The sequence below is a fragment of the Fusarium flagelliforme genome (assembly GCF_020744385.1).
Source record: "Fusarium flagelliforme strain FIESC 12 MPI-CAGE-AA-0113 chromosome Unknown B0J16scaffold_1, whole genome shotgun sequence".
In the NCBI taxonomy this organism is placed as follows: Eukaryota; Fungi; Ascomycota; class Sordariomycetes; order Hypocreales; family Nectriaceae; genus Fusarium; species Fusarium flagelliforme.
In genome coordinates, this window is record NW_025763503.1 from 1,595,310 (window position 1) to 1,613,166 (window position 17,857).

The following is a 17,857-nucleotide window of genomic DNA, read 5'->3' on the forward strand; positions in this document are numbered from 1 at the left end:
GGCGCCCGTAGTAGTGGCGTCAATTGTCTCTGCCTCTGTTTCTATCTGCTGTATCTGTTCAAGAACTCCGGGGCTCCGGTGGACAAAGGAACTGTGAACGCCTCTTGTCTGAGAATCTCAATGCTTGTTGGCCACCAAAGAATCGGAAAGACGAAAGACCTCCGCGCATGGTTGAGACTTGAGACAGATAGCGAATAGTTTACTGCAGTAATCACTAACTAGAGGCTCCAAGAGGCTTAAAGATGTGTCAGGTCGGACCAAGAAAGTTGATTGAGCCGAGTCAGCTAAAAGTTAAATGGCTAATATAAGAGTACCGTATCAAATTATCGGATACAGCTTCATCTTTCCGATCTCTCTCTCTCCCTGCGTCTCTAAATTTCCCTCCCTTGGGAGATCAATCCATAATAATTAATGATATCCATAACTCGTAACCAAACATCTCATGTTCATCTTCTTTGTCATCAAATAGTCTCCTTTTTTGTCTCGGGGCGAGTGAATGGACACGAAGGAGAAAAAAAAAAAGAGTAAAAAGGCTCCAACGGTCTCCATTTCCTTAGTTTTGCAGCTCCATATCAAATGTCAAAATATCGCCTCCCTTTTTTTGGTGTCGGATCTTTGTTCTACCCTGGGAATAGCATGCAACGATTTCGGAACCGGGGACAGGCATTTCCCATGAACGCCATCAACCGTGCTTTGATAGCTCTAGCTATAGCTAGCTGTGCAGTACGTATTACCATAACCTGGGGAGTGATCTAAACAATGGAGCTGAAGCTGAAGCTGATTGATACGGTACTCATTAAACCACAGCCCAGGGACGCTTCTGAGGAATGACGTTAACCTAGCTGGGGTCTGGGCCAAGTTACTGTTTAACCGCGAAGCGCCAAAACCGGTTCTCTGTTGTTTGGAAGACTAAACTGCCTCATCTGTAACAGCTCTTTCAGACCCCGGTCGAGTTGATTTCCAGCGTCTAAAGCACTGAACATTTTGATATCCGACCGTCAACTAGCCTTGCCCGCTTGCCTCGCCGTTTCAATGCCTGGTCTAAGCTTATGCCTTTCTGTAAGTTATTCTTCTTTATTCTCCAACAGCTTCTACTCAGCTTAGCTTAGCTTAGTACGTATGTAAAAGTTGAACCTCGGCGACTCTCGGTTGGATTGCCCCAGTCTCCCCCAGTCGTCGTCGTCAGTTATGGGCCCTTGTTCCCTGGTCTCTTTGCGGTTCCTCGACTCTGAAGCCGCCGGCGTCGGCTGAAAAAGCTCATGGGAATGACGCCTCTTGAAGGTCTCGACCCCCGGTTCGTGAAGAGCATGTCCCTGCATGGAAGACCACGGAGAATCCAGGACAATGGTTAAGCTTGACCTCGTGTTGTTCTCAGCAATAACAACAAAACAACATTTACTCACAAGTTCAGAGATGGAGCCCTGTTCATGTTCCCCTCTGAAAGGGAAAGGGAAAATCCAGGGTCCTCTCTCTGGTCGTGAGACAGTCGCACTCCGACTAGGGCCCCGGTTCAGAAACACAGCGGTTCCACAGTCAGCACAACGAATGAGAGTGACGAATTGACGATTCAGAAGAATCAGTGTCAATGGAGCAGTCTGGACTTTTGAGGATTGACATCCGCATTCTTTGAAGAGTTACCGTGATTGAGTTACCAGCAATCGGACATACAACATCTACAGTGCCCTCAATACCACAGAGACGGAAGATGACATATGGTTCCTGATGCTGCAATGCAAGGCATTGTTCGGTTTGTGCAAGGTTACGTTACGATTTTCAATTTACGCAGCGTTGTTGGGTCAGAAGCAAGATCCAACCCATGTCTAGTCCGATGCTAGTGTCCATATTGGAGCAGCTGGTGACAAGCGACAAAGGAACTTGAGTGAATGGACAGTAACCGAGGAGGGGCGTGCGTACAAGAAAAAGATCAATGCTGCGGTTCATGCTGCTTTGCGGCAGCTGAGCTTCCTGGATAGCGGTTCGCTTCGCTTCACATGGCATGGCTATCGTGCTGTAAACACTTACATGATGCTACATACCTACAGCAAACAAAGAATGTCAGGTACCCGTACGCATTCTCACTCAGCTGGTTAGATGGATCATCAATTCTACAGTACCATTGTTGATCAAAGGTTCAAGTAGTTCGTAGATCATCAGATTAGAGGCAACCTCTACAATCTAGATATCGGATATGACAACCAGTCCCCAGAACCATCTCAAAAGCAATTCTCTCCCAGCCGCTACAGATATGAAAACGGCCTTCCAGACTTTCCATGGCTGGTATTTGACTCTACTCGACAATAGTTATTCCCACGTGTACATGCCAGTCAGGAATGTAAAGCCACCGAGTGAAACCTTTTCTATCGGTATTACTGTAAGCCCTCGTATAGAGACAAAGAATCATGAGAGAGAGAGTCGGCTGGCTAGGGACCAGACCCTTGAATTCCTGCGGGAGGCGTTTCGTTCCCGGGTACAGGTTTTGAATATAGAGGTCGGTCGGTCGATCGACAGCATTCTCTAACAATAGTCTAGTCCAGGCAAACCTGCGCCATGGGTTAGAATGCTACCTACCGAGATGGGTAATAACAAAACAATATCAGTGATAGTAACAGTGATAGTTGCGGGGTGTCCGACGCCAAGGTCAGCAATTCAGTTCAGTTTCCCCTCAACACTCAAAGTCAGACTGCACCGCACCCATTCGAGGGTTGGACTTGTCCAATGACAAGACTGGAGCGCCATATGACGAAGGAACTCGTTAACCTGTTTATACTCCGCATTATTATCCTTGTCCACAGCCTTGCCTTGCTTGTCTACAGACTGCGAGTGTCTGTCTATAGTGTATCACGATCGATCCATTATCGTACGCAAGAGGATTCTATTCTTGAGTCTTTGACTTTCCCTCGGCATTCAAAACTCCGAACGCTATGATAGTGGTCCTCAGCGGGATGATCGCCCGTCTTTGTTTCTTTGGGGGCGGCACAGCAGAGTCAGTCACTATTATGAGAGGGGCTTTCAGTCTCTCTTTGTCAGGCGTCTTGTTTGTTCCCTTTAGATATAGTTTTATTTATACTTATATTACCCCTCTTCTTAGACATGTTGATCTAACAGACAATCGAGAATTGACTTTTGCCGATACGATCTTATCAAGCCACAAGACAGAGACAAAGAAGACCAGTCCTCGAGGTTGGACTTGGACTGGACTAGGATAGTACTAGAATTGCCGGTAACCGCTTGGCTCACTCTTAGTCTAGTCTTCTTTTTCCCCCTCCTCTCGAAACAAAAAGCACTGATGCGATATCTCCTAGTCCGTTGTAGGCGTCACTCCCAAGCACTGCCTCCGCTGCCAAGCTGATGCTATTGTCGCTGACACTGCAGCAACCTCTTCAAGGTTTACAAGGGTCCCTCCCTGTCAATGAGGGTCTTGTGGTCGCATCTACGGAGTCGAGTAGCCCTAGGCGGGGGTTTGAGAAGGAAAAGAACTGGAGTTTCAACGACAATTGCCGTGATCTTTTTTGAGCGACAACCGTAGTGTGGGATATCATTCTTATCTTTTTTTTTTTTTTTTTTTTTTTTTTTTTTTGGTTCAGAGTTAACTACAATAGAAAAAGAGTAATTCTGACTGTCGCTGTGATGTTCTTATCATGATCTGATGGTGTGGAAAGAAACACCAAAAATCTTGGTAACAAAACATCAGCAACGAACCAACGTTAGCTCCAACCGTCAAACCGCGTTTTTTTCTCCCTCTGACGCGCCTGAATTGTTTACTTTGAACCGTTTTTGGTAATGAGCTGTCTTCCCAGTTTCAACCTCACTCTGACTCGACCTGACTTGACTGAATGTCTGACTGACCGAACCCACATCAGCACGTCGCTCGGTTGCATCGCTTCGCTTGCGCATTGCATTGGCCTGCATTGCATGCATTAACTAAATACATTGCATTGCTCGTGCCTGGCAAGTGCAGCGGCTCACTGTACCTTGTGACAGAAGGATCCTGGTCAGTGTCGTATCAACATATCATCCATCAGGATCGGAAACAGAAACACCCAGTTTCTGTACACGAATCTCCAAGTTTCAAGAGCTAGTTCCCCATCATATCATACCATTGTCGTCCTCTTCTATAAGGCTGTTAAGATGTGAAACCAAGAATTGCTAGAGATATCCGTATTCTTCCACCTCATCCCGAGCCACCTGAAATACCCGTACCGGACTGTAACGGTTACGAACTGTCCCCATCATCCGAGGTGGAGTTGATATGTAAATCGTTATTATTTCCTGCCTCACTTCCTTGGATTGAGTCGTCTTAGCTTGCGCGGACAGACGGGTAGAATGTCCGTCAACGATGAATGAGTTCGTTCGTTCTCCAGAAGCTTTGGTCCAGGGTCGAGCTATGTAGAGTTGGTTTCAATGGCGTGCTGTTAGCGATATTTCTATGACGAGACACTACAGGTAGAAGACCACACTACAACACGCTATCTGTTTTTTCAGCCCATCTCTCAACCGCCTTTGATCGGCCCTAGCGGTCGGTACATTACCAAGAACGAACAGTGGCAGGTTTCTTCCGAGTAGGTCTCTTCAACCCAATTCAAGATCGCCAATCTCGATTTCATTGCGTCTCAGCCAAGTATTGATTCAGTTTTCGGGGATTTTTCCTATTCTTGGAAAAAGAAAAGTGTATTTCTTGAGGATCAACAAACAATCAATAATAATAACAGCTGAAAACCAGGTTCGTATTGCCGGTAGCAAACTTGCATTGAGTTTATGGCTGTTTTTTTGACAGCGAGAATTGATGGCACTGAACCTACTAAACAGCCTGTGCTGTAACTGTCGAAAGCTCCCTGTATTTTCTTTTGATACTCACTGGGACTTCCTGGCCTGACATTGAATCAGGACACGGCCCAATTCTCAAAGATGCTGGCCGTATCGTCGATCCACGACCTTAAATCCCGATCTCCCCTTCTGGCACCGTCTAAGATTCGACGTCATTCTTGGCCGCGGCCGTCTTTCTTCTTATTAAAACATCGTCATCGCACCAGGGTTTTCGCTCTGTTTTATATTAGAACCTGGCATGAAGCGCAACGTTTACGGGAACGGGAACCCGTTCACAGGGAGCTCAAGGTCCGATTATTACGGTGCCTACGGATACCTGACCTGACGGGCGCACGTACTGCCGCTGAAATAAGCCTCAATTGAATGTAAGAATTGGCATTGGCATTCCTGGGTTGTGCTCGTGTCGCCTCAAAGTGGGCAAGTCGTGCGTCACAAACTTTCAATAACCCGCAGCCATGCAAAGGCCTAGACGCGACTTTTTTTTTTTAGTTATCAATGAGCAGAATCTTCTTATCTGTGATTTGATGTTTACTCTGTTTCTACAGAGACGAATACTAATAGCTGCAGCTGCAGAAGCGACCTAAGCAGCATGGCGAGGGTTCCACTGGACTGGACGCCAGAAAAGTGAGCTGCAGCTAACCTACATGTACCTAAAACTAATTTATCAGAAGGGACCAATCGCTGTCTTTAGTGGCCTGCTGTCCGTCAGCTCCAGCTCGTCTTAGACCATCCTAATGCGGGATGGACCACGAGTTGAGCTCCACCACGTCAGTCATTCACACCTCATTCACCCCTCCATCCCTTGACTCTCTCAAGGGCCAGGCTCTGTATCCGTTGCCCTGTACCGGTAATTCTCAGCGCGAAACGTCTCCTGGCTGTCGAATGAGGGGTAAGCAAACTTGGGACTTTGCCCCAAAGGATGTGATGGTGTGATGTGATGCCATGCCATGCGCAGGATTCTTGTTAGAGAATTGACCAGGGCAAAAGATAGAAACGAGAGTCTTCCTAATTCGTGGGGTAATAAATTGGCACCCGCCTCAAAGTAAACAAATGGGTTAAGCGTGTCGCGACTGCCATGCTTCTTATTCTGTGGATCCCTAACGCGGGATCACGTGGACAGATCTCGCGTTTAATAGGTGGGTCTTCAATCCATGGCATTGAAGATATCAAATTGATATCGATGCATCAACCAATATTTTAAAAAGATCTTTCATGTCGTCACTTAATAGGTGCCTTGATCCAAGACTGATACTTCCTTGGAGACTTGGAGACGATATCCTGGAATGGAAAATTAGCTATTAGCTGTCAATCTTGAACTCATCATAACGGCCGTTCGATCGCCAGTACCAGATGAAGATGAAAGCGAGATACTATTTTAAGAATGACAACTGACCATCGAACTCTCCTAAAATTGAATCAGATCTAAATGATCAATGCTTATTTACATCATATCTTCCAAGTTCTATCAGACCATAAAAACTACCAACAGTTAATGTCATCAGTCTCTAGTGGGTTGTTCTGGAAAGCTTCTGTGGATTAATTAATTATGGACATGCATCAAGCATAACCTCGATTCTTCAATTCAACTTAATTCATCCTGGACATAGCTTCTTTCTTTTTTTATACAGAATCCACAATCGAAATGCATGCCCGTTATACTTTAGTATAATAATTTCTACATAACATGTCGTTCGTTATGCGATGTCACGTGCCCTCCTTCTCCTTACTTTAACTCTTGTCTTCGACTCCCTACTTACTCTTATTAGTTGGCCCACACTGCCGGGATTGCGGAGGGTCAAGAAAGAGGCTCTATACTAATAAAGGCAAGTATCAAATCTACGATCCTTTTCTTCTTTTCTTTGCCGGTGACGACGTGTCAGATGGAGTAGAAAAAGTAGTTTAATCTTTTCTCAACGCCTCGTCTCCCTGTTGGTGTCACTTGGTGATGATACTATACCAACTTGGACATGTCTTTACTTTTTTTTAAAGAGGTAATCAGCTCTTGTCTCTCTTCTCTTCCGGCTTTACCGACTCCATCTTCCTCTGGCCTGTCCTTGTCGCTTCTGAACCCAGCCCAGTCTCCAGGCTCTCCCCAGTCAGTCCGATCCTAGAGCAAACTGTTGCTCTGGCGATCTACGCGTGAAGCAACTAACTTAGCACGCGCATCGGCCAATCTTCATTTTGGCAGTTCCCTATCAGTTACCTAGCCTGGTTCTCTATAATACTGTACGTACTGTACTTGTGCATGTCAAGAGACTCATTTCCCGGAACTGGGTTGTTGGTTACGCTGGTCGAGTGAGGCTGTAGAACAAACATTTTGACTTAGACTTACACTTAGACATAGCAGCATTAATTTATATGTCTTGCTATGACGGGATACCGCATACCACAGCTTCCAAATATCTGGTCATTTATCCAAGCTTACTTTTACACGTCACTGGTGTTCAATTACGACATCGTCTTGCATGTTTCTATATAAATCTTAAATGGAATACGTAGCATAAGATGATATCTTAAACAGCCAACATTCCATGTCACCAGCAGAGCCTCGAACATATGACAGCACAATCTTGCACATATGATCATATCCTGGTCTGACTTGTACACACGATATAATGCTATGCTTGACATGCGGACCGCACGTCTGGATCATCTATATCGATTGTTTCTGCTAACTCTCTTGGGGTCTGTGTTTCCCTTCCCTTCCCTCCCTTGAGGCTTGAGCACAAACATGGTCCCTAGGGTCGTACCAACGGATGGACACGTCGAATAGTGTGTTACGCACTGAGCTTGCAGCTCGCCTTTCCCATCAGCACGGCCGTGACGGAAAGGCGGAAATGAGATGTGAGAAAAAGACCACAAAGTCCAAGCTCCCGCCCGACTTGGGCTGAGAGTCCAAGCCTCAGGTAAGGGAGTAACTGACAAGGTCCGAATCCTGGGACGAGGCGACAACGACTACAGCGGCTCATGAGAACTCGATACCCCGTGACTGGGACTATCAAAGTCACGAGATTTTCTGTTTCTACGGCAAAAGAGATCCAAGCTCCTTGGCTGTCTGGTGAGAGTCGAGATGCGCACCTCGTGAGCGGGTTTCGTACTAAATCTAGGGTAGCTGGGGTAGTCTCCTACTAAAGAGTCCATACTCAATTCAGGGTCCAATCGAAACCAAACGTTAGCCTCGTCGCGGATAACGACAAGCGCAAAGAATTTTTCCAGACGATGTGGGCATCGCAATATTTCTGAGTGGGCGTGATCGTCAACTATTCGACGCAGCTATTCGCAACACAGCATAGACTGTATTCAATGCGTTGTGGTGGCGAGTAAGAGAAGTCGTTAGTTGGGTGGTGCTATTACTACGGTACGGAGCGTGGATCTTGGTGTGTTACACTCCTTTCTGACTGACTCTCCATCATTTGAGCCTCATGCTGTGCTGTACTGTGCTGTGCAAGCACAAGTGTTACATCCATGGAAGCAACGATAATGGATGGAAATTCACGATTTCGTCTCCACAACAACCATCAACTCTCGGTCAAAAGTAAACATTTCCATTGACCGCCAGCATCACGACATCTCTCGGTAGTCATGATCAAATTTAGCTTATTCGCCCTAGGGTCATACAGCTTCCGTAAACGTTCTGTGTTCTGTAATAAGCGAAACTCTAGCCCGATAAAAGCAATCTCTGTTCGAAACAACGTCTCGAATTGAACAGGGTTGGATACGCAATGATGGGGATTGGACGACGATATCTGATTCTGGCTAGAGCTTATATCTCAACCTTGCGCAATCACAATCACTGTAGTAACTCACCTCAACTCACCAACCTGTCAGTGAAACTTGCAGGGCCTCCACAGCCGCGGATGTAACATCCATACAAGCCATCACTCAGCCCTCAGCGTTCATGCGTCAACTTCCATGCTAGTTGACCATCTCCTGACTGGAAAAAGACCCCAAGTTAGTCAAGGCGTCTTGTCCTTGAGGGTATCGGGTATACTGTACTGTACCCAAGACCAAGACCCCAGAGGCTCCGCAGCGAAGGACCGAACAACGGAAATTATATGTCAAAACTTTTTATCGGGAAAACGTTAAAGCAGAGCGGTTGCTGGTTAACAGCTTATTAGTGACTTTTTTGCGACTCAAGTACAACGTCAAAACTCAGGGACAGGACAGAAACGCACATGCCAAACTCCGCAATAGGAGCTCATCCCAGCACGGGGTAATAGTGACAAAGCCAAGAGCGACGATACAAGGCGTGGCTTGAAAAAACTGACATTTGATAATTATCACCATGTACGAATGCTGATACTTGTCATGACTCCTATGATGGATCTAAGGGGGTTTCGTTGTTGGTTGATACAAGTGCACTGTCGTGACTTTTCTTTTGCAACTTTACGTTGTAATTAAGGGGAAGTAGACGCCTATAATCAATGGAATTAACATCCTCCTGAACGCGGCAAAACTCCTATTAACAAGTAACCATCAATAATCATAACCAAGTAGTCATATCTGACTTGAACAATGTTTCCCTATTGCTTCTCACAGACAAAGTCATGCCATCTCCTGAATCTAGATCATGTTCACTGTCGGGCATTCCGCTCAGGCACTATCTGCTGATAATGGTATTACTATTGAATAATTATCCATGTCAAATTTGAGGCTTGGTCATGCCGATTGTCCTGTTCACGAACTTCGTCAAGTTGTGGTACAGGCATAGGGTAGTCCAAAATGTCGAAGCTTAGTATCTAACGCCCCAAAGCCACAACCTTTTCTTGAGATTACTCACTGCTTCAATTGACTCATAAACTCCAATTGACTCATGATGTGCTTGGAAGAACAGTCATCACGTCTAAATTTTGGTATCATGGTAGATTGTTCTCAACTCTCAAGTTGATATCTCCAGGCAGGGCAAAGCCTGGGCTCATCCCAGTTGAAGTCGCCCACATCCATTGAACTCTAACTATCGCCAACACAGCTGTGACTCACGCGCACAAAGAGCTTTCAGTTATATATCCGTATATCTCGTAGAGTTATTCTTATCGTAGATCTTCAAGGTTGACAGATACCTACGTCAGTTGGTGGGGTCCGGCAACTTTTTGGCGGTCAAACTCGGCAGAACCTTAAATCCCAGTAATTTTTCTGCAAAAGAGTGTAGCTATCGCAAAAAGACTGAAGAACCAAGCAAATTTGCGCCTCAATTAACCATCACACCCACACATCCGACAATGGGTAGCAAACGAAAGCGCGGTGCCAAGGAAGGCGCCAACAGCCTACAGAACCCCCAGAAGCGCACAAAGAACGAGTCCGAACCCTCAGCGAAGAAGAACAAGTCAAAGACCCCAGGCGCGACTAAGACCAAGGCCAACCCGACCCTCGTGAAGGCTCTCTTCGTCGAGACACCAGTTGGAGAAGACCGAAAGAGAGAGGCTGAGCTCTATGAGCTTCTAGGCAGCGAGGACCCCGACGACCGTATTGTGGCTGCCGATTGCATTGTCTATGGCTTGTTAGGTGACGACGACGGGGAGGGCGTTTCTAGTGCTATTCTGCGACGACACCTCGATCGCCGTCTATTCCGTGGACTCGCAAGTGGCCGAAATGCCTCCCGCGTTGGCTTCACCCTAGTTCTCACAGAAATTCTCGGACAATTGTTTGGAGAGAAAGCGCTCGCCGAGTCGACATACAAGGACCTCGACTTCGACACTGTCCTCCAGATCTTGACCGAGAAGATTCAGGTCATTGGAAACATTCCTGGGCAGGAGGAACGAGACCAATACTGGGGTCAATTCTTCGGTCTTTCGGCTTTCGTGCAAGCTGGAATCCTCTTCCACGACATCTCGAGATGGAACACAGTTCTGGATCTTCTTCTGAAGCTTGCGGCTAAGAAGGTTTGGCTTCGCTCGCAGTGCGGTGGGGCCATTGTTCGAGCTCTCGATCAGATGAACCAGAAGCAGGCCAAGGCTACGCTTGAAAAGGTCGCGGAAGCTAACCTGGCCAAGACTCCCGAAGGTGTGGCTATCTGGCTTGTTGCTCTCACCCGATTCCCTGATCTCAAGGTGAAGCCTTGGAGTGATCCTCTTTCCAAGAAGTCTTTTGGCGATCTTGCTGCAGTTCTTCGAGAGAGCTTCCAGGACTTTGACAAGGACCAGCCCGAGCGTGGCCAGAAGAACAAGCAGGCCAGCTGGACTGCTCAGTCGCACTATGTCTGGGACATCCTTTTGGCGCATTACCTCAAGGAGGGAGAGGCCAAGGCTGAAGAGTTCCAACAGTTCTGGGCTCGTGTAGTTGATGGTAAGTTTGAATGTGTTTTCTCCAGCATATCAGCAGTTAACATCGATAAGACTCCCTATTTGCCAAAAGCGCCACCGACGGACAGAAGTTCAAGGGATTCCAGGTTTTCCAGAAGTGGTTGGAGGGACTTGTCAATCTTCCTATGCATCTCGAGGGTCTCTTCAGCAAGAATCTCTCTCTCTGCCTCATGAACCAAGCCGCGAAGGAGGACCGATACCTGCACCGAGCAGCCACCAAGGCGCTGAAGACAATCGAGTCAACCGTTTCCGCCAACCCTTCGACACTTGTACCCATCCTTAAGAGCCTGCTCGGCCAGAACGGCGCCTATAATTTCGACCAGCGAACAAACACCAAGACTATCGACCGCCTCCTACAGAACGTATCCGAAGAGAATGGCCAAGAGATAATCAAGATTATCCAAAAACCCATCAGCACAATCGGCCAGCAAGAGACCGCACAAGCCACATCCACACTCCGAGTCTACGTCGACTATCTATCCAAGACCCTCAACGCTTCAGCTTCAGCTACCTCTGGCAAGATCCAACAAAAGGTCTTCTCCTCCGCCCTACAAGAACTTTCTCAGCTTGCCTATTCTCAACCTAAGCACATCCCCGCAGATGCTTTGACAGAGGGCGTTCGGGAGCTTTGCCGAACCCGCCTCGAGTCTTCGTTTGCCAAGGTTAGCCGAAGAACAGAGGACTACAGCACATTATGCCTCGCAGTGTCATCTATTGACCCTGACTCGGTGGCCATGTCAGAGGAGATTAGCGAGGCTGTCCAGAACGCGCTGTCAAGAATGCAAAAGCTACTTAAGCGTAAGGCGTCAGATGACAATGAGAAGAGTCTGTACCAGGCCCTGGCTATGCTCCACGCTGTTTCCGTCTTCCAACTATACAACGAAGACCCCGACGCCATGGAGGTTCTTAACGATCTTGCACAATACTCTGACCGCCTCAAGAAGGGCAAGTCCGCTGAGAGTGAGGCTGGAACATCGGAGTTTCTTGTTGAGATCCTACTATCCTTTGTTGCACGACCCTCATCTCTCATGCGTGAGGTCTCCAAGCAGGTCTTCGAAGCCTTCACTCCTCAGATCTCAGCTGGTGGCCTCGAGCTTCTGACAGGACCCCTTTCATCTAACGAGAGCACCAAGGGCCAAAAGGAGCTGTTTAGCACTGGAGAGGACGAGATGGAGGTTGATGAGGATGAAGAGGACGAGGAAGGAATAGACGGTGACGAAGAGGATAACTCAGATATCGAGATTGACTCTGATGTTGAGTTTATTGACATCAACGAGGCAAACGATGAGAGCGGGGATGACGACGAGGATGATGACGAAGAAGAGGAGGGTGATGATAAGAACAAGGGCGAGTTTGATAAGCCTGAAGACCTGGACAACGCTCTCGAGAAGATTCTCAACAGTCATCGTCTAGACAAGGACGTCGAGGCCGACTCTTCAGAGGACGAGGGCGACATGTCCGACTCTGAAATGTTCGCCATCGATGAGCAGCTTGCTGCGGCCATCAAGCCTCGTATCCAAGATCGAACCAATGACTCCAAAAAGCAAAAGAAGGAGGCCAAGCAATCTGTCGTCAACTTCAAACACCGCATCCTCGATCTTCTTGACATCTACGTTCGCAAGGAGCCCCTCAGCCCCCTCGCCTTCCCCCTCCTACCCCCCCTGCTCAACCTCATGCGCACCACCAGCACCAAGACCCTGGCTGCCCGTGCATGCGAAATCATCATCAACTACCAGAAGACCTTGAAGAAGGCACGCAGCAACCACGAGAAGATCGAGATCGCCGACCGGGATGGTCTGCTAGGCGTGTTGCTCGAGATTCACGAGGCTGTTGGACAGGACAACGCACATGCATACGCAAAGGCTTGCAGTGCGGCTAGTCTTATCGTTGTGTCGGCTCTCTTTGCCGCCGACAAGGACAACATCAAAGATGTTATTGGCGTATATGCCAAAACATGGGAGAGCTGGGTGCTTCGCGAAAGCAAGCCCCAGCCATCTTTCTTCCTTGACTGGTACAATTGGTCTCAGAACACAGCTTCTCAGGCTTAATAGATATGAATGATCAGATAATATCAATGGCGTATGTGTCGATGGGCAACAAAAGATAGACAATTTTTTTGAGTTGAAAATGAATTTGCTTCCAGCCGTCTACAACTTGGAAGATTGGTAACTTTCTCTCTCCATTAATCGAGTGACATCAACAGCAGCAGGTTTCCATGAAACGACGAGAGATGATCATTTGTTAAGTGTAAATGAGATTATAAAAGAGCACCTCGAACTTTGTACAAAGATCAAAAGATCTCTGGACCTACCGGATCTACAAGCACACCTCCCTCTTTCCCCGACAAACATGTCTCGCACGTATATAGCACATTTCAGAATCAGGCATCCCGCGAGTACTTCGGAAGCCTGCAGATGAACCATTAAATTCTATGAACTCGTCATCATGATAGTACAAGTGCCTTAATTTTTGTTCTTGACACAATCGCTCTCTAATCCTCCATCTTATCGTCGTCCTTGGCGTCCTCATCGTCATCATCGTCGTCGTCGTCCTCATCCTCGGCCTTTGCTAATCGCTCAGCCTCTTCCCGCAGTTCCTTTGGTACCTCGACATGCCGTCCCTTGGTGGGACCATCAGGCCCGCTGATCCAGGTCATCTCGAGCTCAAAGTCCTTGTCCTTGTTATCCTTCTGTGCGATGTAAATGATGCGTGCGGCCTGCTTCACAGCGTCCTCTAGAGACATGTTGCCAGCGGGCAAGTCGAGCTTCTCGAGCTCAGCCTTGGCGGCCTGTCGGCCCTTGCCTGTGGCAGCTCCGTAGTAACCCCAGTACATTCCGCTGGGCTCAATCATGTAAAGGAAAGGTCCGCCGCGCTTGCCCTCAACCTTGCCGCCAGCTCCAACCTTGGGTCCTGATCCCACCTCACCGTCAACGGGGAACTCCTCGGGGGTGTCGTAGCCGCCCAAGATAGCGGTGATACCGAATGGTCGGACTGATCCGTACATGGTGTAGGCTTGGAGGTAGCCACCCATGCGGCTGGCGAGATCGGATGTGGGAATGGGGGTCTTAAAGTTCTGTCGCCAGCTCTGGGCCTCGTCGCGGGCTCGGTCGACGAAGTGACGTCCATCGGGAACCATACCAGAAGATACCTGGTGAGGTTAGTACGGTCTGAGCATAGTAGCTGTAGAGAAGACTTGACATACAGCACCGACGTGGCTATCGATTGTAGCGATGCGCTTGTTGGCACCGGGTTTTAGGAGCTTGGATGAGACGACCTTCTCGATAGCTAGAACGACACCGTCCTTGGCTCGAATGCCGATAGAAGTGCCGCCACTCTCTACTGCCTTGACAGCATATTCGACCTGGAAGTTTCGTCCATCAGGGGAGAAGATGGAGTTGAGCAAATCGTAACCCGTGCCTATCGACGTCTATATAAAGAGACAAGCTAGGTCAGCACTTGAAGCTATCCCTCGATGACGACAAGCATGCTTGTTTGGATATGTATTAGTTAGCTTACCATGATGAATGATTTATCTGGTCAAGTTGATGAAGCGTAAGCCGACAATGGAGAGGATATCGGGCGGGAATTGGTGACGAGGAGGGGAGCTGTGTTGTCGAGATGCTTGCGATGGCGTTGGCTTGGAGCTTCCTTCACCTAGGCAGCCTGGAGCTGCGTGTTGCAGTTGACCCGGCGGTACACTGCAAGGCTGGGGTATGTATGCCTGAGGTGTAAAGATCCGCGCCACAGATTGAACGCCACAGATCGAGCGCCACATTAGAGGATAGCCTTGAGAAAGGTGGCACGTGGCTGTGAAGACGGGAGTGGCGTAGGAGGATCCATTGGCCCCTCCCAGGTAATCGATGGATCGCCAGCTCCCCTGCAGCAGAAGCTTAAGGAATTGAAGGTCTAGAACTGCACATCCTTGGAGAGTTTAGCCTCAAGTCTCGGTATCGAACCGACGTAACATGTCATGTGTTTTGGAGATGGTTTCAGCTTGGAGTTGTGCTTTAAACTGCTCATTTGTTAATGCCATGATGATTTCAATGAAATATTGACATTGAAAATTTAGACTGTCATAATGCCACCAACATGAGACGAACATGGACCTAACGTTTGTAGCATCGAGACCCAACTCTAGAGCACGCCGTTCAGTTCGCATGCCTCTTGTTAGGCAGGTAATAAATCTTGATAGCGTCGACCCTTGGATGGGGAGCCACTTTAACCACTCACTCACTACACGAGCATCTCGCTGGCTACCTGGCGGTGAGTTTGAGGTTCGTTGAGGCCTAATGTGAGTATTGATATATGGCACTAGATGTTACTTTCATTTGCCCAAGACAACGAATCTTGAGACAGGCAGAACAGCACAGTTCACATAAGATGAACCACGTCAAAGCAGATGATTCGGAAACGGAATGCGACAAACCATATCGGTGCTGAACTAAAGCATAGCAGAGCAATTAGTGTGTGACGGTCGCCGTGTGGCACAGGCTTATTGGGTCACACCAGGTCAATAAGACCAGGGTTTTGGATGAAGCTGTTTGGAGTCGAATCCTTTCTTTGCGTGAAGAAGTGAATGAGGCGAGTGATTTAGTTTCGATGGTTTCTTGATATGGTAAAGATTCACTGATATGATGTTGAGGAACGCTCAAGGGATGAAGATCGTATACAAAGACATTGAATCATATCCAATATAAAAATGTGTTGAGATGAGGTATTGCAGAAAGTGGATGTTGTCATAAGAGCCATCATGTGCCTCTGTCAGTTGGTTCCATGTGTCTTCACTGCGTCATGACCTGGAAAGGTGCCTGAATGCACTGGAGAGTGGGCTACCTAGCGGCTAGATTGTAGCGGGAGGGGTGCCCACTGTCACTGTCACTCATCACTGTCCCTGCCTGTCCCACGTTCCATCTCATCCATCATTGCCCCTCCATCAGATATCCCCCGCGATTCACTCCCAAGAATGGATTCTTGATTCTTCACGTCAACGACTACAAGCCCTTCTGTTCTAATCTCAGTGAAACTAATGCAAAGAAACCCCTTTCATCTCTCATTTCGCCTTGTCTTTCACTAAATCATCGCATTATCCGCCTCACAAAAAGATCGTCTCAGGCCTCCCCCACTAACGTTAACCATTTCACCCCGTGCGCTCCCTGCAACACGACCCAACGGTCCACCGCTCTTAAGCCCCTCCAGGCCTGGCCCGTCAAGGCCCAACTCAAGGGAAGGGTCCTTTGAGCCAGGAACAAGAGACAAATTCCCGTCCCTTTCTTTTTTTATATACCTCTTGTCTCTTCTTCATTGACTTTTCCTTGACTTTTCCTTGACTATCCGTCAAAAAGCTTAGCTTAGCTTTCAAATAAAAACAAAGAACCAGAACGTCTTCAGTTCCTTTCGCCTGCGCATGATCCCGAGTCACCTCCGTATCCAACATCGCACCCCTCCGCATTCATTGCCACTTCGAACAAGCATTGTATCAGTCACATCGATCTGATATTCACAAAGCTCCACGGAATCATCTGGACTTAAATTCTATCGCTTCTATGCTCTGATATCTTCCATCTACAACAACCGACAGCTGTGCCGCTTCTAACTGAATACTATCTTGACACTCCTTCTGATATCAACCAAACCTGGTATTTATCCTGTCCCTTTTTAGCTCAATATCATGAGGAATATGCTAACAAACTCCCAGATACCACAAAATAGCAATAATGTCCTTCATGCAATCACAAGATGAGCTTGCCGCTCTCCTGGCTCGCAACCTGACCTTCAACCCGATCCCGGAGCCTGCCCCTGTACCTCAACAGGAACCCAAAGCAGATAACTCCGAACCTATCATCTACACTTCCGTTCATTATACACACTCCGCCCATATCACACAAGCAGCTCAGCACCAAGAAATTCCTCGACGATCTTCAGAGCCACCTCAGACTCAAGCGCCAAGTGTCGAGACCGTCTTGCAATACCATGGTGTTAACCCAGCTACACTCACCCCTTCACAACTTCAGCTTTTCAAGGTCGCTGAGCCTGCTCAGCAGGAGAGACTTATCGAGCTCTGGAATATCTGCCCTCCTGGAAACGGTGGCGATATCCCTGCTCTTGCATGGAGCAGCACTACTGTAGAGAACGAGGAACAGCTTGCCCGTATCCGTTACGACAGACTCAACCAGCAACAGCAAATCATGAGCCTGGATGGCACACAAGTCCAATCAAACGACGGCAGATGGGTTAACCAGCAAGAGCCCGAGACAGAGCCATACATGGCTTCCGGCTATGAGGAGCTCATGCGAAGAGAGCGAGAGCGAGAGGCTCGTGATTCTCAGCCTAGAAGCACTTATGGACTCTACTCTCATGCCACAGACCCAGTCTACATGGGTCCCGACTACGCTCGTGAACAGAAGCTACTCGAAATGGCGTCCCAATACGGTGCCTGTCAGGGGTTCCGAGCACCTGAGATGGACACCATGGATGTTATGTAAACGATCACCAACATCGGGAAACAGAACAATGTTGTATTTGATTCTACGATTACTCAGTGAGAGGGAAAGAACCTCGAATCGGGTTTCTTTTTGGACGATTGAATGAGCTATGCGCTCCACTGAGCGCATCAGATGGGAAACAGGAACGAAGCCATGAGTAACCAGATATTGTACGAGATTTATAGCTTATTTGTATGGTCACCAGGATGGAGGAGATTGTTATGAGAAACTAGCTTTAAAGGAAAGGGATCG

The 17,857-nt window shown here is 47.9% G+C and overlaps 3 protein-coding genes across 3 annotated transcripts; 2 read left to right on the forward strand and 1 right to left on the reverse strand.

The window, feature by feature from the left end:
• The first annotated feature begins 9,961 nt into the window (after nucleotides 1-9,961).
• Nucleotides 9,962-13,284, forward strand: B0J16DRAFT_7473 (DNA polymerase phi-domain-containing protein). Its single transcript, XM_046134421.1, has 2 exons — nucleotides 9,962-11,106; nucleotides 11,157-13,284. The coding sequence occupies exons 1-2, from the start codon at nucleotides 10,044-10,046 to the stop codon at nucleotides 13,169-13,171; spliced, it is 3,078 nt and encodes a 1,025-aa protein (XP_045988496.1). The 5' UTR covers nucleotides 9,962-10,043; the 3' UTR covers nucleotides 13,172-13,284.
• Nucleotides 13,285-13,614: 330 nt separating this feature from the next.
• B0J16DRAFT_390751 (nucleophile aminohydrolase) lies at nucleotides 13,615-14,993 on the reverse strand (the record flags this gene model as incomplete). Its single annotated transcript, XM_046131898.1, has 3 exons — nucleotides 14,640-14,993; nucleotides 14,326-14,550; nucleotides 13,615-14,271 (listed from the first exon to the last, which is right to left on the reverse strand). The coding sequence occupies exons 1-3, from the start codon at nucleotides 14,640-14,642 to the stop codon at nucleotides 13,615-13,617; spliced, it is 885 nt and encodes a 294-aa protein (XP_045988497.1). The 5' UTR covers nucleotides 14,643-14,993.
• Nucleotides 14,994-16,704: 1,711 nt separating this feature from the next.
• On the forward strand, nucleotides 16,705-17,821 carry B0J16DRAFT_7399 (uncharacterized protein). Its single transcript, XM_046134409.1, has one exon. It carries the CDS (start codon nucleotides 16,838-16,840, stop codon nucleotides 17,603-17,605), a length of 768 nt encoding a protein of 255 aa, XP_045988498.1. The 5' UTR covers nucleotides 16,705-16,837; the 3' UTR covers nucleotides 17,606-17,821.
• Nucleotides 17,822-17,857: the final 36 nt, after the last annotated feature.